At 45.1% G+C, this 20,593-nt stretch overlaps 2 protein-coding genes and 1 long non-coding RNA gene across 6 annotated transcripts in view; 2 read left to right on the forward strand and 1 right to left on the reverse strand.

Moving 5' to 3' along the window:
- The first annotated feature begins 499 nt into the window (after positions 1-499).
- Positions 500-3,815, forward strand: LOC128314613 (uncharacterized). Its single transcript, XR_008296480.1, has 2 exons — positions 500-850; positions 1,683-3,815. It is a non-coding gene; the product is annotated as an uncharacterized LOC128314613 (long non-coding RNA).
- Positions 2,205-17,150, reverse strand: POGLUT2 (protein O-glucosyltransferase 2). Of its 2 annotated transcripts, none has more exons than XM_027065201.2 (10): positions 16,667-17,150; positions 14,605-14,810; positions 14,277-14,482; positions 13,435-13,512; positions 9,667-9,839; positions 9,322-9,559; positions 7,131-7,340; positions 6,345-6,434; positions 4,407-4,514; positions 2,205-2,439 (listed from the first exon to the last, which is right to left on the reverse strand). In XM_027065201.2, the coding sequence occupies exons 1-10, from the start codon at positions 16,846-16,848 to the stop codon at positions 2,422-2,424; spliced, it is 1,509 nt and encodes a 502-aa protein (XP_026921002.1). In that variant the 5' UTR covers positions 16,849-17,150; the 3' UTR covers positions 2,205-2,421. The 2 variants fall into 2 exon arrangements, with proteins under 2 accessions (XP_026921002.1, XP_026921003.1); XM_027065202.2 differs by lacking the exon at positions 16,667-17,150 and adding an exon at positions 16,283-16,554.
- A 384-nt stretch (positions 17,151-17,534) lies between these two features.
- BIVM (basic, immunoglobulin-like variable motif containing) overlaps positions 17,535-20,593 on the forward strand; it is a 77,927-nt gene continuing 74,868 nt past the window's right edge. The window contains exon 1 of one of the 3 annotated variants that reach the window (XM_027065200.2): positions 17,535-17,672. The gene's annotated coding sequence lies outside the window, so the exon portion shown is untranslated. Of the gene's footprint in view, positions 17,673-18,671; positions 18,992-20,593 lie in introns of those variants that run through there. The other 2 variants (XM_027065199.2, XM_015081188.3) reach the window with 2 other exon arrangements.

Below are 20,593 nucleotides of genomic sequence, written 5' to 3' on the forward strand. Positions count from 1 at the left end.
GAAACACAACACAAATGGCTTGTGAGCACATGAAAAGATGGTCAGCATGAAAATCAAAACATAGTAAGTTACCATTTTACCCCAGAGTAGCAAAAAATTTCAAAGTCTGATAACAGCAAGTGTTAGCAAGGAAGTACAGCAACTGGAAATCCTGTACCCTGCTGGAGAATGCAAATTGGGACAATCAAGTTGGAAAGTTGTTTGACATTATCTAGCAAAATTGCAGACATATATACTCTATAACCCAGTAATTTTATTCCAAAGCTGATGTAATCAGGAGACATGAATAAGAATGCCCATAGTAGCTTTGATTAGAATTGTTAAAAATGGAAACAACCCAAAAGTCCATGTGTAACAGAATGGCTAAAAGAGGAATCCTACTGATACAATGAAATACTGCCTACATATATAAATGAATGTGCTGCCACTCTGTGCTTCAACAGGCAAGTAATGACAACCATATGTTCAGTATGATTCCATTTAGATCAATTTACAAAAAGAAAATTCAACCACATTGCTTAGGGAGGAATATGTAGGTGGTAAAACTATAAATAAGTACAGTAAAACCTTGGATTGCGAGTAACTTGTTTTGTGAGTGTTCCACAAGATGAGCAAACATTTCTAATATATTTTAACTTGATACACAGTCAATGTCTTGCAGTATGAGTGTTAGGTGATGCCAAATGTCACATGATCACAACTGAGCCAATGGTTCTTGAAGTTCGCTTTGACATACAAGTGCTTTGGATTACAAGCATGTTTCTGGAGTGAATTATGCTCCCAAACCAGGATTTTACTGTACAAGGAAAAGATGATCACAACCGTCACAATATTGGCCACATGGGAGCAGGTGAGTGGGAGATAATAGGGGGAGAGACAGGGGGAACTTCTAAGGAATAGCAGTGTTCCATTTCTGAACCTGAGTGGTAATATCCAAGCAAATCAGAGCTAGACAGTAAAGAGGTAAAAAAAAAAAAAAAATGTTACTCAGGACTATTGCAATCGGGGAAGAGATCTCAGTATAGAACCAGCTCAATTCCAAATACAGTGCGTAAAAGTGGGGATTTACAGCCAAGGAGCAGGGTGGAGATCAGTGGATAGAAAATTACTAAGAGGAAACATCAGGGTTATGGAGGGATTCTGGCAAATCTGACCCAACAGGATTCTTGCTAAGGACAGGCCAATCTGATCAACCACCTAGGGGGGATAGTTGAGGACCAGGAACCCGAATAGATACCAAGAGTGATTGGATGTGGAGGATGGGGATTCTTACTAAATGGACTCAGCAGAGTTTTTGCTGAAACCGTATTTTATAAGGAAGTGCCCAGATGGCCCTTTCTGAAGGCTCAGGAACTTGACTAAACCTTGGCCAAACAAAGAATCTTTGACAATAATTACATGGGTGTTTTCTTACAATTATTTTCAAAATGCAGATACATGTTTTATAGTCTTCTGTGCATAGGATACATTCCACAACGTAAAAAAAAAAATACAATAGATTATTTAACTGGAAGATAGATGGAAGGGAGACCATTAGGTAAAGAAATTTATACGACATTATATTATGGTTCAGTGTTAGGCTTTTCAGCCTGTTTTTAATTCTCTTAGTCACATTTCAGTGATTTTTGGTATTCACCAATTTGATATTCATTGAGCTTTTCTGGTTGTGGGCACCCTTTTAGATGATGTGGAAGATCATGGTCTCTGCAGTCAAATCTCTGCTTAAAGTCTGGTAATGATGAGATCACTAACACAGTCAGGTAACTACAGTGGTTCAAGTATGCAGATGGGGAGATTTGGAGGAGTGATTTCAGAGATGTGCACCAGATGGTCACTGAGCCAGAAGAGAGTCATGGCACTCCAGACCAAGAGAAAAAATAACCAAGGAAGGTAAGAAACAAGGAACTGACAGAACAGTCCAGCTGGTTTTGCTGGACTGTAAGATGCATACTGGGAAGTGGCAAGAAACTGGATTGCAGATGCATGCCTTATTAGGTGTATTTTTTGGAATTATGTTTGGTCACGGTGGATGAAATGTCCAAAATAACAGTGGCATGCAGACAGCAGGTCACTGCTTTGTCATATAAAACATGCGTGCATGTAGGTGGTGGCTGCTGTGATGCTCGACATGGAGGCCAGGGCCCAGACTCCCTCTGTGTACCGCTCCACGGTCTAAACACAGCTAATAATTAGCACAACGCAGGTCTTTAAAATAAAAGTGGTTTTATTATAAAATTCTAAAACTGTGCTTTAAAGGATGGTCACAGGAATACTGCATAAGAAGAAGAAACATATGTTCATAATCCAATCACATAGCAGACTTTATATTGTCCACAGAATCAATATTTAAAAAACATTCCTCTATGTCAGTTAAAAAGAGCCTTCAGAGCACCATTATTTGAAGGGAAGGTATTTTGCACATCAGAGTTCGTCTTTGGTCTGCAATTAAGAAGCAAAATATTTAGTGCCATCAAGAAGTCTTATACGCGTCAAGATAACTTACGTTAGTCTATTAATTATTTTCCCCTAAAGGTGGAAGCAGCGAAAAAGGCAAGTGGGCGCTAAAGGTTTGTAGGGCCTGGGACTATGCTCGAAATCCCTCCTGGGGAAAGTCACATTGTATTTTATTGGACTGCTGATGGGGAACACAAACATGTAAGTGTTTGCATTACTGTAAAGGGCTTTGTGTTATGTATCTTATCTGTGAAGGGCTACAGCAGACAAGGAGGAGGAAATTAACGAAGGCTCTAAGTCCACTGGTCAGTGTTGGCACTCCCCAGCATCACTCAGACAAAGATAAAAAATAAAAAAAGAGGACTGGAGAAAGGAAGCCGCCCAGTTTCATTTGGAGCCAACAGAAGTGTTGTGATACCAAATCACAAATTTCATGAGCGGGTACATTTCAATTCTGGAAAATTTTTAAAAGATTTTATTTTTTAAGCATTTAATTTATTTTTTAAGTAATCTCTACACACAATGTGGGGTCAATCCAAGATCAAGAGTTGCAAGCTCTGCTGACTTAGGGTGCCCCGAAGTCTAGCAAGTTTTTTTTTTTTTTTTTTTTTGGTCAATGGCTTTAACTAATTTAATGAACTTCCAGCACTGACAAGCGTTAACACTGATGAAGAACCGTTTCTGGGTGGGGGTGAGGGGGTTGGTTAGTTACTTAGTGGCAAGTCTGTACTCCAAACAAAAAAAGGAAATAACCAAAACTGATTTGTAGCACCTGCTGTTGTCATGGTGACTCTCCCCCACCAGGCAGATTCCAAGGTACCAGAAATTAACTAGTGTGCAAAATTCCTAATATGTAACAGACAGTGAGCTTATATAAACTGATTCTATCATACCACTGGATAGTGGTCACTTAATTCGTTTCAAACCCCCTGTGAGTCAGGCATGATAACTGCCAAATCTGCCTTCTCATTTTTGGTCACAATATCACAGTTTTGAGTTTGTTCTTTTAGAGACATGATGACATTGCTTAAAATAATGTCAAGCCAATATATTATATGTATACGTTTATGTAATATATATGTATACATAGAGTGTAGAGATATGAACTACAATTTTATATAGTATATATTCATTCAAACAAAAAGCATTACAATCAAAACAACCCTCCCCTGCCACATCATGTCTTTACACACAACCAGGCACACAATCTGGTGATGGAGACTAGTTCTTGGTCCTAGCCTTGCTATAATCCAGCTGGGTGGTTATGAGCTAAATTCTTCTTTAGGCTTCGTTTTTATAACCGTAAGATGAAGGCATTTCCTGGGTGACCCCTAAGGTCCCCTTTTTTTTTTTTTTTTTAATTTTTAAAAAATATTTTAGTAGGCTCTGTGCCTAACATGGGCCTCAAACTCACAACCCCAAGATGAAGAGTCGCACACTCCACTGACTGAGCCAGCCAGGCGCCCCCCTAAAAGGCCCTTTTAGACTTACAAGTCTGTGTAAATCTACCATTTGTTAATGAAATCAGTATATATTGGTGGTATGAACAGAGATTGCTCTTAAATGCATAATCTGGTAATATATGAATAATCACGGTCATATATTTTTCATCTCTAAACTGAGATGATGAGTTTTGCCAAAGCCATCTCCCGTGACACATGTGAAAACACTTTTAAAATTATAAACCTCTATTCAAAGGCCATGTGAATTCTCACGTTAAAAGAAGGCTCTCCTCCACTTTGCCGGGGGCTCCTGGACTTCTACCCTACCTGCATCTCGGTGCCCTTTCTCTGGCCATGTTGTTCCCACGGCATCTGCCCCTCCGGTAGACTGAAGGGCAGGCAGGCCCCCAGAGAAGCTCAAATAGTGGCTGCCCGACTGAAGGACTGAAGGGACGGATGAGGACTTGGAACAAGACTAGTTCTTGCTCTGCCACTGCCGGTTCGGGTTACCTGTTTCCTATGGCACGTGCAAGGAAAGAGGTCATCTTCAGTCTGTGCTTCTACCCTCTGCATGCCCTCTCGGATTTGGGGCTCACTCACTTGCAAATTGGCATATTCCTGTGGAAGCAACAAGTCAGAAGTGTGCCTTTTGTAACTCAGAGCATATCCATCAAATCAGATACAGTGGAATTTGCTAGGATATGGTCCTTTTAATTCATGTGTCAAGTTGTGAGAAGCAAAATTCATCATACTCCCCTTAAACCCCCAATAACAGAGTTTCTGAGAGGTGGCTGTCCTTTGGATACCAGCTGCTGATTGCTACTGCACCTCTCCTTATTCTATCCTTCATTTATTTATTTTTAATGTATTTATTTATTTATTTTTTTGAGAGAGAGACAACCCTGTGTGTGGGGGGAGGGGGGGTGGGAGGGGCAGAGAGAAGGGGAGGAGCAGAGGAGGGGCGGGGCAGAGAATCCAAAGCAAGCTCTGTGCTGACAGCAGAGAGCCCCCACTCAGGGCTCAAACTCACAAACTCACAAATTGAGATCATGACCTGAGCCGAAGTCAGATGCTTAACTGAGCCACCCAGGTGCCCCCATCATTTATATGACTTGTACGGTTTTGGTTTTGCCAGCTTCTGCCTTGAAGTGAAAATAATTGTGCACACGGTCTGCCCTAGACTGGGAATTTGAGGCTAGAACATATTTCCACCATGGCTTGCACAGCTCGGCCACCACCTTGATCTAGATCATCCGCCTGCTGTGTGTTAGGCTCTGGGCCAGGTGGTGATGCTCTAGGAAATGTAATCCGAATGAGTGAGCACAAGCCTGTGGACCTTGAGGAATTCAGACAGTAAATCTTCCACTTCACCCTCTCCGTCCCTTCACCAGCCCCTGGGAAGGTTAGAAAGAGGGAGGAGCCAGTGCAGACCAGAAACAGATCAACTGTTCTGGAGTGGAGTCTAAGATTTGGGGCTCAATACCTGCAATTTTGAGATTAAAAAAAAATCTTAATTTAGATCTAGTAGTATCATTAGGAAATTACTTGTTACTACTGCATTTTTTATTTTTTTATCTTTAATTTTTAACTATTGCATTTTTTATATTTTATTTTTTATTATCTTTAATTTTTTTAACTACTGCATTTTTTAAAGTTTTTAGTATCTTTAAGTTTTTTTAACTACTGCATTTTTAAAATTTTTTATTAGCTTTAATTTTTTTAACTACTGCATTTTTTAAAAATACCCTTTTAAGTTGTCAGATATACTTTGATTATAATCCCTAAATGCTTAGGCCCATGAAAACAGTTTCCAAGAGAAGCCATGGCTCATATGGAGTCAGCAGTATAGGTCAGAAGACACTGGGCACTGTTTAGACAAAGAAATGGTAAAGATTGTACAAAGAGCAGGGGCGCCTGGGTGGCTCAGTCGGTTAAGCTGGTAAGCCTCTGACTTTGGCTCAGGTCACGATCTCACAATTTGTGGGTTTGAGCCGCACATCAGGCTCTGTGCTGACAGCTCAGAGCCTGGACCCTACTTCTGATTCTGTGTCTCCCTCTCTCTCTGGCACCACCCCCCCACCCCCAACTCACACTCTCCTCTCTCAAAAATAAATACTAAAAAAAATTAAAAAAAAAAAAGATTGTACAAAGAGAAAATACAGATCCATACACAATAACTTGGCAGGATCAGAGGCCAATTTCTTAACCACACAATACAGAGTGCTAACATAAATACTTTCCCCATAATGTTGTAGCATTCTTGTCTAGCTAATGTCGGGTTTGTACTATTTTCTTTATGATTTGATGTTGGTCCCTGGTTTTTGCCCACAGAGAAGTGTATGTATCTCTTTATATTAATATACTTTTAGAAACTATTACGTGAAATGTTATTTGCTCTTAACATGCCCAACTGCAAATAGTATATCTGTTTTCTTAGAAAATACTGACCTGGAAAAGTTTAAAATAATAACAGAATATGTCATCGCCCATGAGATTATTTCTTGCAAATTCCTGTCCTGCTTTTGCTATCTTCTTTGCCTGTGGGAACAATGACAACACAAAGTCCCTTAATGAAACATGTTTTTTTCCCCGTGCACACATATGCAAACTGATCTTCAGGGTACATGTATCCTGGGACAACGGCAGGAAAAATTTTTGAGGGTAGTGTTATGTGGTAAAGGGAACATTTAACAACAGTACGTTCAAATTAAAGGGAGGTTTTTTTTTTTTTTTAGAGTTGAAAGTTTGAGGAATCATACTGGACCTTCTAGAATGAAGCCTCTCTTGCAGAGAGAAGGCACACATTAAATGAGGTAACAATGACTTTGTAAAGTAAATGCAAGACAAAGCTTAACTGCCTTAACAATTCTCAGCAATTTTCCTGAAGTTTACTTCATGCAATCCTGCAGGAACTTTTTCTTCCTGCCCGTTTGAACATTTTCATATTGTTAGTAAAGGGGAGGCAGTGCCTGAGGCTCTGATCAACCTGACCGAAAAAAGAGAAAGCATCCTCAAGGCCAACCTCTAGCTTTTTATCTCAAGTGCAGAGTGGACAGTTAATCCAGACCCCATGCCGGCGTTCACCCTGAGGGGGACAGATCTGCTACCGGGGGTGGGGGGGGCGCGGCCTCCCACTGAGAGGGAAGGGTGTATGGCTCAGCATCCGGGATGCTCTTCGGGCACAAGACATTTAAAACGAGCCCGTGACGGTGGGGCAGGAGAGACTGACCTTACCTCTTCGTCATGATCTTTTGCCCATTTAAGTTTTTCCAGGAGATCGCTCAGGTTGCTTTTCACTGGAATGTAGTGCTTCCATGGCTGCAGCTCATTGTAAAAGTGCTCGTAGTAGATGGAGTCCTGCTTCAGCACAACACTGTCACCGACGAGGAGGTACGGCAGGCGATACGCTGCGACAGTGCCATCAACGTTTATTTGGTACTTGTGCTGAAAAACAGCAGAAGAGAAGCCTCCATCACACTTCCCTTCTCCACTCTCTTTACTCCCTCCTCTTTCCGCACTTGAAGCCTCATCATTGGCAGACACGAACTGGCCAGATTTTGCCCTCTGCCTTGGCCGTGGAGTAAGTGCTATCATATTGACACCTGGCCTAGAGCTAAAGGCTTATTGTGATGCTCTCCCAAATTTCACAAGGGGGCCACAAGTCTAACATTAGAGCAGACAATACAATACTAAGACTGCTGTCCAAAGGCCACAACCTAGGAAAGATAGGCTTATCGTGATTTTGTAATCCCTCTAATACTTTACTGATCACGTATGAGCACCTAAGCATGGTAGCCTATGCCATATTAACCGTACCTTTTAATTTTTTTTTAAGAGAGAGAGAGTGGGGGAGGGGCAGAGAGAGAGAGAGAGAGAGAGAGAGAGAGAGAGAGAGAGAATATCCCAAGCAGGCTCCATGCTCAGTGTGGAGTCTTATGCGGGGCTTGATCACACAACTGTGAGATCATAACCTGAGTAGAAATCAAGAATCAGACACTTCACTGACTGAGCCACCCAGGTGCCCCAACCATACCTTTTAAACATCAGATGGCCACACACAAGTCTTGAGAAAATTAACAAGCGTAGATGCAAAAGCAGCTATGAATACAAATATGCCTAGAGCCATGGTAACAATTACTCTCTAGCTGTAGCAAGTGCAAAGGCCTGGCACAACACCCACTGATGAGGGATGGCTGGCAACCTCTCTTTCTTTCACAAGTCTTTGTGAAATGCATACGGAGGAAGTGATGACAATTCAACTTACGGCCTTATTTAGGACTTCCTGCTGCCATGGAACCTATCCAAAGAAAACCTGGCCACAGGTGCAGACAGCTGACGAATCACTTACTTTCCCACATTCCGAGGACAGGTGAGTACCTTTTGTCCACCTTTCATTCCATGACATGGGTCTTTAAAAACCACTTAGTGGCTTAGGGGTACCTGGGGGGCTCAGTTGGTTGAGCGTCTGACTCTTGACTTAGGCTCAGGTCATGATCTCGTGGTTTGTGGGTTTGAGCCCTGTGTCAGCTGTGTTGACAGCGTGGAGCCTGCTTGGGATTCTCTCTTCCCGTCCCCCTCTCTGCCCCTACCCCGCTTGCTCTCTCTTTCTCAAAATAAACAAACTTAAAAAAAATTTTAAAAAAACCACTTAGTGGTTTAGAGAATAGGGCAGCGTCCCGCTGCCTAGAAGAAGGAGTTAGAAAAAGGAGCAGTCCACATTTTAGACACAGAAAGGTCTCCCTAATCTCCAGGATTCCCAGGCAGATCATTTGCTTGGGTTTCAAGACACTTCCCCATCAGAAAGTCTGATGTGAGATACTTGGTTTATCTCTTCTTTAGACTGTTACGATGCTCTGGGGAGAAGAATTTGTAAAATCACATACATGTATTTATTAATAAGAAAGGATTTAGAGCTGAAATGTGCTTACCTTGAGGGTGAGTTGGGGAAAAAATTCTAGCCCTACCCAGGCCCAAAGCTTCCTCGATGCATATATTTTTAAAATTTATGTATTTATTTTGAAAGAGAGTGAAGGAGAGAGAGAGAGAGAGAGAGCGAGCGAGCAGGGGAGGGGCGGACAGAGAAAGGGAGAGAGAATCCCAAGCAGGCCCTGTACTGTCAGCACAGAGCCCCATTTGGGGCTTGAACTCACAAACCGTGAGATCATGACCTGAGCCAAAACCAAGAGTCAGACGCTTAACCACCTGAGCCACCCAGGCCTCCCTCCCTTGATGCATGTTTAATGTCAGGTCTGGGTACCTTGTACCCCTCACGCTGCCAAAGTGGTCCCCAGGGCCTCATGCCTTGATGTTCGCTAAATTTTGTGCTCACCTCTTTCACCCCCTAGAATTTATAGGCCTCAGTTTCCTTCCCCCAAATGAAGACATTTGGAAAAACAGAAAGGATTGGACACAATTGATGTCATACCTTGAAGAAATCAAAAAATGAAATGTGTTTCACGATAGGACCATATAGGCTTTCATCATGTTTAAAGAAGAAGAAGTTGGTGAAGGCAGCGTCTATAAGTTCTGGGTGTTTCCTGCTGAGCTTAACCAGTTCCAGTCTCTCTTTGCGACTGTCTCGCCCTCTCCAGACAGCGGTGGAGTTCTTGCTTTCCCAGGGAGGACCTGTGTTAGCTTGCACAGACATCATATCCAGACTTACTCTGGAAGACAAAAAGTGCAACAGATTTTCCTCCCAAACCGTCACATTGCAAAGGCTGCTGGGAAAGAACTCACCAAGGCTCTGGGTCATCTTAGACCCATCTCTCACCGGCCCATGGTTTCTAGAACAGAGTCAGTCAGGTCGTAGGTAGGCATCACGATATCCTTGGAATCCGTGGAGCCACACCAGGAAAAGATTGGATGAATGTGCGAGGTGGATTTCTTTTTTTCCAAAGGCCAGTCTCCCAGATTAACGAAAAACTCCACATCTGGCATCTTCACCTGGAAAAAGAAAGTGAAGAGCTTATTTACATTGGTTGCAGTGGATAATAGCATCCATGGATCCGTGTGTTGGGAAAGGCAGCCTCGTGCAGGCAGTCTTTGCAGCCCCTGCTTGGTCACAGAAGAACGGGAAGAACGGGTCTCGGGTCTGGAACACTTCTTTACCAAGAAATGGAGCCCTCACAGTCTGGGCTGCACTCACCTCCTTGTGAGGGAATGTGCTTCATGTTCTGCTGAAGTGCAGGTGCCCCCGGCCCTCAGGCTGCCCCCAGCTCCCTGTGCTTGAGACCCCACAGGGAGTGGTCAGGGAGCTAGGCTGCGGCACGAACTGAGGTGCACACAGCCATAGTGCAGGGACCGCCACCCAGCAAGGGACGGGATGTCGTTCCCTCTCTGCAAGGAAGCGCTACACCCCCTGCCCCGTGGTGTGCACGCTGTCCTGTTCTCAGCCACCTCGAATCCTGCACTGGTTCCTTCCTCGGTGGCATTTCTCTGCCTTTTCACTTTGGCTACATTTCTGTAATGTTCTATCCTGCAGCACAGCCAGACCACCCGGGGAGCAGGGAAACACAAATGAGAAATCCTACCAGATGAAAGGCCAGCTTTACAAGCTTCAGGTAATGATAATTAGGCCAATTTGAATAGTGACTGACTTTTCACAATACTGTATATCTCAGTATACTAGATTTCCTTTCTGTGGTGCCTCCACAGTGGCCAATAGGCTTGCTTCAAAAAGGGATGAAGGGCGCCTGCATGGCTCAGTTGGGTAGGCGTCCGACTCTTGATGTCAGCTCAGGTCATGATCTGACGGTGGTGAGATGGAGCCCCAGCCCTGCATTGGGCTTCGGGCTGGGCATGGAGCCTGCTTAACATTCTCTCTCCCTCTGACCCTCTCCCCCACTCGTGCTCTTTCTCTCTCAAATTTAAAAAAAAAAAAACACCAAAAAACATTCTCTCTTGCCCTTCCCCTCCTTGCATGTACTTTCCTTCTCTCTCTTTCTCTCTTTCAAAAGGAAAGGGAGGGGGGATGAAATGACAAAGGTAATCTCGGTTTTAATGCTGCCAAGAGACTCTATGATGATCAAAGAGAGAAAGAATTACTGGAAAACAATTAGAACACAAAAAATTACAAAAAAGAACTTGGGACTCTACCCTTCATTCCTGGTTAATGAGCCAGACGTTCCCATTTAAAAAATACACCCCAGGTAGGTAGGTGGTGGGACCAGACTCTAAACTCTGGAAGCTGGACACAAAAGCTGGCACTAATGATTTCCAAGCTAGGCTGCTTCTACCAACAAGTGGCACAGACATGTTCAAAGATCCTGGTTTTATATCAAGCCACAGGTAAATGTTTGGGGTAAACATCGATATATGTGTGCATGTGTATGTGTGTGTGTATGTATATATATACATACTTTTTTTTTTGGAGAGAGAGAAATAGAGAGTGCAAGCCTGTGATTGGGACAGGGGCAGAGGGAGAGACAGAATCCCAAGCAGGCTACACGCTCAGCTCAAAGACTGACATTGGGCTGGATCTCACGACCCTGAGATCATGACCTGAGCTGAAATCAAGAGTCAGATACTTAACTGACTGAGCCACCCAGGCACCCCAAGACCTACTTTTTAGGCAAGAACTGTTGTGGTCAGTCTGAGAAGCATCTTGAGAAGTTGGAGTCCTGAAGGGCAGTCTTTTTTTACATTCTTTCTCAACATTGTTCTGTAATATTTTCATGTTCTTTTTTTTTTAAATTTATTAAAAAAATTTTATTCTCAAGTTAGTTAACTTAGTGTAGTTTGGCTTTAGGAGTAGAACCTAGTGATTCATCTCTTATATACAACACCCAGTGCTCATCCCAACAAGTGCCCTCCTTAATGCCCATCACCCAATTACCCCACTGCTATCAACCCTCAGTTTGTTCTCTGTATTTAAGAGTCTCTTATGGTTTGCCTCCCTCTCTGTGTCTTGTGTCTTATTTTTCTTTCCCTTCCCCTGTGATCTTCTGTTAAGTTTCTCAAATTCCACATATGAATGAAATCACATGATATCTGTCTTTCTCTAAAGGACTTATTTCGCTTAGCATAATACCCTCCAGTTCTATCCACATTGTTGCAAATGGCAAGATTACATTCTTTTTCAATGCTGAGTAATATTCCGTTATATATATATATATATATATATATATATATATATATATATATATATATTTTTTTTTTTTTCCCAGAGTGGCTGCACCAGTTTGCATTCATGAGTTTGCATTCACAGCAGTGCACGAGGATTCCCCTTTCTCCACATCCTTGCCAACATCTGTTGTTGCCTGAGCTGTTAATTTTAGCCATTCTGACTGGTGTGAGGTGGTATCTCATTGTGGTTTTGATTTCCTGATGATGAGTGATGTTAAGCATCTTTTCATGTGTCTGTTGGCTATCTGGATAAGTCTTCTTTGGAAAAGTGTCTGTTCATGGCTTCTGCCCATTTCTTCACTGGATAATTTTTTTTTGGGGGGGGCAGGGTGTTGAGTTTGGTAAGATCTTTATAGATTTTGGATACTAACCCTTTATCTTGTATGTCATTTGCAAATAGCTGAAGGGCAGTCTTACTTTTCCATGGATTGATACACGTGCAAGGAAAACTTGACAGCACCCCGATGTCTTAGCTTAAAGGAGGCAGAATACTCATGCTATGTAGCCACCTATGTTCAGGATGAACTCACTATAAATGCTATGCAATTCTGAGAAGATACTATGATTTCCCATGAGTAATTCAATCAAGATGTAGACACAGATTATCTAATAAATTGTTATTAAGCAACTGGTAACAAATGTGGGTAGAGCTTTTCGTATCGGCCATTTTACTATCACGGTCAGGTTCTCCACCAGAACCCTGCTGAAAGCTCATTATACCAAGGAACAGGATTCAATAGACGATGTCTTCTTTGGGCTCAAAGTAGGTTGAGTATTAAGCCAACTTTATTTTAAGACATTTTCCCTTCAAAAGTATTGTTATCGATCGAATTCTGTCCCCTACAAAAGATAAGCAAAAGTCCCAAACCCTAGTATCTCAGAAAGACATTTTTTGGATATAGGGTTGTTGCAGTTATAATTAGTTAAGCTGAGGTCATACTGGAGTAGGGTGGGCCCTGATTCAATATGACTGGTGTCCTTAGAAGAGAGAGACACACAGGGAAGGCCATGCGATGATGGGGCAGAGGCTGGAGTGATGTGGCTGCAAACCAAGGAGCGCCAAGGATGGCCGGCACGCCACGAGAAGCAGTGGGAGGAAGTAAGGGTCCTCCCCTACAGCTCTCAGGAGGGTCGGGGTGGGGGCAAGGCCCTGCTGATACTTTGCTCTCAGACTTGTAACCTCCAGAACTGCGAGAGAACAAAAATTTCTGCTGTTTTACGTCTCCAAGCTCTCAGTACTTTGTGACGGCAACAGTAGGAAATGAATGCAGGTATTCTCCAGGACATAAAGCTTCAGAATAGTATTTTAATAAGGTTCCAGGATAGAGTACCACTGAAGCTGTTATTTTTAAAAATTATATTGTAAAACCTGGGCTGAAAGTGTCTTTACCTGAGAGGAAAAAAAAATACTTACTTTTCTAGTCAGAGAAAGTAGTATGGCATCCATGAAAATTCTAAAGCCTACATGTTCACCGTGAGTCTTGATGTAAACCTAAAAGAGAAATGAACATTTATTACGTTAATCTAACAGGACTGGCAGATTTCAATGAGGTAAAGTGTATCGCAATGATCTTTAGAATGATTTAAAACAATTTTTTTTACTATTTATTTATTTTTGAGAGAGACAGAACGTGAGTTGGGGAGGATCAGAGAGAGAGGGAGACACAGAATCTGAAGCAGACGCCAGGCTCAGAGCTGTCAGCACAGAGCCCGACGTTGGGCTCGAACTCACGAATTGTGAGATCGTGACCTGAGCCGAAGTTGGACACTTAACCGACTGAGCCACCCAGGCACCCCAGAATTATGTTTTAAAAATATTTTATTTTATTTTTTAAAGTTTATTTATTTATTTTCAGAGAGAGAGAGAGAGAGAGTGAGCAGGGGAGGGACAGAGGGAGAGGGAGACCGAGAATTCCAAGCAGGCTCTGAACTGGCAACACGGAGCCTGATGTGGGGCTCGAACTCACAAACTGTGAGATCATTCTGTGAGCTGAAACTAAGAGTCGGACACTTAACCAACTGAGCCACCCAGGTGCCCCTTAAAGATTTTTATTTCTAAGTAATCTCTACACCCAACATGGGGTTCAAATCCACAACCCCCGGATCAAGAGTCACACGCTCCACCAACTGAGCCAGCCAGCTCCTCATTGAATGATACTTAATAAAACTCAGTAGCTACTTAGAGCCAAAAGGTCAAAGGAAAACAAAACAAAATAAAAAAAGTCACCAAGTCAAACAAGCAAACCTTAATTGTACCTTGTTGTCCTTCAAGGTATAATGACACAAGCTTTGTCTTTGTCCAAATCTTTTTGGGATTTCTGCTGCAATCTTTTCTGGATCGACCGTAGGAAAATGTGCCAGATCTTTCTGAATCTGAGTTATGGTCTCTGGGCAGTTCATCTCCTGCAACCAGGCTGCACTATCTTCCAAAGGACAATCACAGTTTTCATGGTAAACTGGCCCTGATTACACACAAGTAACAAAATATCACTGTAACAATTTCACTCACCATTCAAAACACCTAACAAATATCCATTATATGGCTTCATTAACACTGTTGTTGTAAAATTATGTTCCAAATTACCTTTTAAAATATATGGAGATTTGGCAACATGTTGACCTTGGAATTTAACTTCTACCTTCAGGTTTTGGTAGCTTGCATACATTCTGTATCTTACTATGAAGGACCCATCCTTCCGGTCTAAAACCTGGACTCCAACTCTAGTGAACTGCTCTTCTGGTGCTGAGATTTTAATCTGGAACACCTTTTCACCTGGAGAAGATGTGAACCTGTCACGGGAAGAACAGTAAGATATAAAGATTATTTTAAGGCACAAATGCACAAAGATTCTGCTCTCCAGTCTGTCAGCCTTACTCTTTTTCTCAAACTCTCCCCCTAACATATATGCTTGCTGCCTCTCTCATATGCTTGTAGTGCCGGAATGAATGTGATGGATCAGAGATTTAAGAAAAAGAGGAGGATGGCAGAAGGCCACAATAACATAAACATTTCATTAGAAAATTTCAAGGGAATATGTAAAGGCTACATATTCATGTAAACATAGAACCCACTTATGCATTCCACATATGAACATATTCTTGGGGTGCCTGGGTGGCTCAGTAGGTTGAGTGTTTGGCTCTTGTTTCCAGGTCAGGTCATGGTCCCAAGGTTGTGGGATCAAGCCCCGCGTTGGGTTCTATGCTGAGCGTGGAGCCCGCTGAATATTCTGTCTCTCCCTAAAACAAAACCAAAAACCAAAACACACACACACACACACACAAACCCTCTTGTCCACCTACTATTTATTTCATGCATCTGGAAATTTGTGGTCAAATGGTGCCTGTAAAGATAACAACCTTTTGAAAAATCTCTTTCAATGATTCTTTCTTTTTCTTTTTTTTCTTCTCTCTCTCCCTCTCTTCCTTTCTTTCTTAGAGAGAGGGTGCATGTGGGCAAGGGGCAGAGAGAGAGAGAGAGAGAGAGAGAGGGAGAGAGAGAGAGACAGAGAGAGAATCCCAAGCAGGTTCCACACTGTCAGCATAGAGCCTTTGGTGGGCCGAACCCATGAACCCCATGAGTTCATGACCTGAGCTGAAACTAAGAGGCCCGTGGTCAAGTGACTGAGCCACCCAGGCTCCCCTAAAAGTTTTTTTAAGTGAGTGTTCCCGCTATTAAGATTGTTAAAATGGTATTTAGTTTCCCCAATTGTAATACCCAAGTGACACAATTGATAACTTTTTTTTTTTTTTCTGCTTTGGAAAACTTCTTGGAAGTTTTTCTTGGAATACCCAAGATGTTTTTTTTTTCCCCTTACAAAATATATGTGGTCAGCATCCTCGAATAACGAAAAGACAATCATTTCACAGAAGTATGTGAATTCTAATTTTATTTTAGGGAGAGAGAGAGACAGAGCATTTTATTTATTTGTATTTATATTTTAGGGAGAGGGGCAGAGGGAAGGAGAGAGAGAATCGTAAGCAGGCTCCATATTGAATGTGGAGCGGGACTCCAGGCTTGATCCCAGCACCCTGAGATCTTGACCTCAGCTGAAAGCTCTCCTGACTGAACTGAGCCACCCAAGTGCCCCAGAAGTATGTGAATTTTAAAAGTCCGTTTTAAGTTATCATCTTAATGGTTGAATTCAATGGAATGCAATAATGTTTGTTACAAACACACAGGAGACTCACACTGATACTTTCCCTCTTAACTGTAAAGTTTCAAATAGTGTTTCATTTTTCTCTGTGTTTCAAAACTCGCTCACCTGCAGAAGTCTACCTGAAAGCAGAGGGCAGCACCAGAGAGGGATGAACCAACCGACTTTTTCACAGCTGGGTGTGTACATTCCTTACAACAGCTTAAGCAAAAGTAGGTAGAAACACAACTTCCAGCAAAGTGCAGAGGCTTTGTCTCCCCTCTCAGAATATCTAGGAGAAGAGGGAATCCGGAAACATTTCTAAAGCTACAGGGAAAAATTGATTGGGATGGGGAAAGACTGTTACAATCGCATGTGGATAGCATCCAAATATCCTGGAATTTAAACCGCTGTGGAAAAACCTTGGGCGGATAAAAAAAAAAAAAAAAAAAAAAAGGGAGAAACGGTCCATTTTTACTGCATTCCAAAATAGGGAGCCGTTTCTGGACTTACTTATTTCCTGACGTATCCACCGCCTGAATGTAGAAATAGCGAGCGGGAAGCACGACAGCTGCCTTCAGCCCGGGTCCCCATACTTCGCTCTTCTCCGGACTCAGTCGCCTCTCTCCGCCGGTCTCGGCAAGTGCTGGCACTGTCCCCAGAAAGAAGCAGTAAAGCAGCAAAATGCTAAACATTTACAAGACCGACTCTCGAAATGATCCACGGATAAATGAAGTGGAAGAAGTGGACGGGACCAGCGGCGGCTTGGGCAGGGGCACGTTGGCCGATCGCAGCAGGAAACACGACTCCAAAAAGGTGTCGCTTGCTGGGCTGGGCAGGCGCGCGGGTCTCCTCTCTCCCCCAGGATAGTCACAGGCGGATCGCTGGCTGGTCCGGCTGAAGGATGCCACCCGTTCCAAACACGCTGCTCCTCCTTCTCCCGACAATGATAAACTTGCGTTGCTCTTACAACTGGAGCATCCTTGGGGGCGAATCGGTCTCAGGCTCCAGCCCAAGGTGCAGGGCGAGGGGATTGGCTCGCGTGTCGCCGGGCTGAGTAAGGCCCTCTCCAAGTGGATGGCGCGGTGGCGTCCGTGCTCCACGGCTTCCTGGGACATGTAGTTCGCGATAGGACTAGCGGAAATCCTGCCAGGTTTTACCTACTCTCACTCGTTTATTTACTTTGCGGTCACCGCTTGCATACAAGGTGCCCAACAGAGGGGCATGCGGGGGCACAGCTAAGAGTAAAGAAAAAAAATTGTCACCATACCCTCCGCACGTGCAGAGGGCAGGTATTATAAAACACGATGAAAGGAAGGTGTTGTCAATGATATCTGACAACCGGTCGCCGGGCACAGCCGTCCAGGGCGCTGTCCCCGCGCGCTCCAATGGGACGAGAGACGCCAGCCCCAGGGTAACTGGAGGCACGTCGCGGGCAGCGCGCGGGAAGCTGTGATCCGGGTCCGGTGCCGGCTCTGCGGCGGCCGCAGCGACTCGACCCCGCCGGACAGGCCGAGAGGTACCCGGGGCTGTGGGCCGGGCGGAGGTGGCTGCGGGCTGCCGTGCGCCCAGCGCGCGGGGCCATCCGCTCGGCACTCGCGCGCCGCGGGCAGGGCCTGCTGTTGCCCGCCTGTCCTGGGCGCCGCCTGTGGCCGCCTGGGTTGCCGGGGGCCGTGGGCTCCCTGGAGCCCCGTGGCCGTCCGAGCGGTGGCCACTGCATCCGTGCCCGTCCTCCTCCTGGGAAAAAGTGGGGTGAAGAGCTGGGCCGCAACATGGGGGGAGTGTTAGGGAGATGAGGGGCGAGTGCTCTCGGGAACAAAGCCCGATTTGGAGATGTCCGTGTGGATACCGGTGGCTCCTGCCTGGCGCGGGTGTCCACGCCACGCCGGGCAGGGCCTGGCCGGGAGCGCGCCGTGGCCGTCCCTTCTTCCCCGCACGTCTGCCCCTTGGCCGGGGCCGGGGGCGGGGGGAGGTCACCAGGAGGGGTCACGGAGCTCCGGTATCGGACCCAGAGCCTCCAGCTCTCCCTCCCACTTCCCTCTCGGGACCTCTGCCAGCTGCCCGGAAAACCCAGACCCGCCGGGGGGCTCCGCGGGCAAAAAGCTGGCCTGGGTGGGCGTCCAGGCGGGGCTTGTCTGTTTCTTAATTTTTTGCAATTGTCTTGAGTATCGATTTCAACTGGTGCATTCAGAGCTCAAATAGGCGACTCCCTCCTGGCCCGGGGGGCAGTAACTGACGCGTCCCACCAGCCCTGGAGCGTCGAGAGTCCGGAACCTCCCGCGGCCCCGGGCGGGTTGGAGGCGATCACCCCGCGGGCGTCCGCAGCGCTCCCCCTAGCGGCGGACTCCGGCTTCCGGCCCAGGCGGGAGGCGGGCGGAGCGGCCCGGAGGCCTCGCTGCGGGGACCGGGGCTGGGGGGCTGGGTCCCGGAGAGCTCGCGCGGGCCGAGGCGGCCGCCGGAGGGGCGCGGGCTGGGAGCGCAGCCTGGCTCCTCCCCTCGCCCGGCGCCGCCTCCTCACACACCGCCTCGGCGTGGCGGGGACCGGCCTGCGAGACTGTCGCTTGGGTCCCGGCGGCCTCTGAGCCTGGCGGCGCCGCGAGCTTCGCAGAACAGGGAGGTGGGAGCTCCGCTCGCTTGCCCCGGGAGCCTGGGCTGCACGCCGCCGGGAGGACCCGGTATCCTTCGTAGGCCCGCGGCCGCAGCCCGGGAAGGGGCTCGGGTCTGAGCCCGACAAGGGGCCTGGTGCGCGTGTGGAGGACACCGGGGAGGAGGACCGAGACCTGACCCGCTGGGGCTTAGCGCGTCTGGCCCAGCTCGTGGGCGCCTTTTCCACTGTTAGTAAGTCACTTCCATGCTATTACCTTTCACTGGCCTTCCGTATGGAATACAGATAATAGTTGTCACATGGGGAGGCTTGCTGAAGAGACTTCTGAAGGTCTTTCGTTCTCTAAGCCAACTTGATACTTTAAAATACGGATTGGAAATATAACCCGAAAAGAATGTAGCCTAGGCGATGGATACTGACCTTACAAATGGAGCGTTTATTTGACAGAACAGTTCGTTCTGGTGACTTCCAAAAATCGTTACTTTACAGGTGCATGTTATAAAATTTTGTTCACTAACAGTTAAACAGTATTTCTGTTGCCTGTGCCATGATGGTTGAGAACATCATTAAATTGAGCCTTAGGCCCTTAGACATTCTTAGTAAAATCGTAATAGAGCATCTCCTCTCTTACCTGGATTAGGAAACATCATTCTCACAGACGACACCCAGGGAGGAGGAAAAAGAGGCTGTTTAGCCTAATGTCCAGCCCCTGATTCGTAAAGCCTCTCCTAGTAAATCTTCCTGGAATCTACTAGGCTCCTAATCCGGGGCTTAAAATAATGCCTGGCATGATGTAGGCACTTACAAGTTAAGTCTTTGTTGATGAAACTTTTAAAAAATGCTCTTCCCTGGGGATAGCCCTGGTAAGACTTGTTAAGGAAAGGTACTGAGTATGCGCAGGGTGACCCAGCCTGGTTTGGGGAGCAAAGAAAGAATCCCCAGAAAGTGACATGGAAGGATATGTGCAATAAATGGGGATTAACCAAGTACTGGAGGGTGAGTAGGAGGAGAACACATCCAGAGATTGGAAAGTTGGAAGGAGGAAGGGGGCTGTGAGAGAGGGATGGGGCTAAGGAGATCCATCCTGGGGCCAGGAGTTGGCTTTTTGTTCTAAGAGCCGAAGGTTTTAGGCAGGGGAGTTACGTGAGCATATGTATGTGTCCAAGCTTTATTTTCTAATAACTCTGCACAGGTCAGGTTAGAAATATCATCCCGGGGGTGGGGTGGTGCTAGGAGTGGGAATAGACTTGGGAATGGTTTACCAAAATAGGAACAAAAGGAGATATGCGGTGTGACCAAACCAGAGAAGCTACAGGCTATTTAGTGGAGGACAACTGCACCTTTGTCCCTCAGTGTTTCCTGAGGCTATAATTACAACATAATACAGTGATTGCTGTCTCTAATGGTTCTGTTATCAGCAATAACTTGTGCTCAGTTCACTCGTAGGAAAGCCTGAGGACGCGATAATAATAGATAATACTAACATCAGTTAGCTTCAGGGGCTCACACTGACATGGGGAGAACATTCCCCAGACCTGACAGATATTAAGGGAAGAAAATAAACATCAACAGCGTTTGGGTCATGGGAGTTGGATGATTTTCATTTTCTTTGTGTCATATCTTGGTATTTTGTAGTAGTTTTCTCTGTCATTTGTTTTACTTCTGTGATAAAAATCTAGAAACATTACACAATTTTTCAAAGAGAAATTTCCATAAACGATGCTTCAAAGGAGAACGTTTTCATACTGGTATTGGCTTTTATTGACAGTTGATATAAATTATGCCCTTATGTGGATGATCTTCACTTTTTTTTTTTTTTTGTAGAAGTGCAACCA

The sequence above is a fragment of the Acinonyx jubatus genome, chromosome A1 (assembly GCF_027475565.1).
Source record: "Acinonyx jubatus isolate Ajub_Pintada_27869175 chromosome A1, VMU_Ajub_asm_v1.0, whole genome shotgun sequence".
NCBI classification, from domain to species: Eukaryota; Metazoa; Chordata; class Mammalia; order Carnivora; family Felidae; genus Acinonyx; species Acinonyx jubatus.

Coding starts and splice junctions, on each gene's coding strand:
- POGLUT2 (XM_027065202.2), bottom strand. CDS start 16,539: ATGCTATCCACATGCGATTGTAACAGTCTTTCCCCATCCCAATCAATT. Junction 7,341..9,321: donor CATTTTTTGATTTCTTCAAG/GTATGACATCAA, acceptor GCTGTTTTTCAG/CACAAGTACCAAATAAACGT. Junction 6,435..7,130: donor CAAAAGATCATGACGAAGAG/GTAAGGTCAGTC, acceptor TTGTTCCCACAG/GCAAAGAAGATAGCAAAAGC.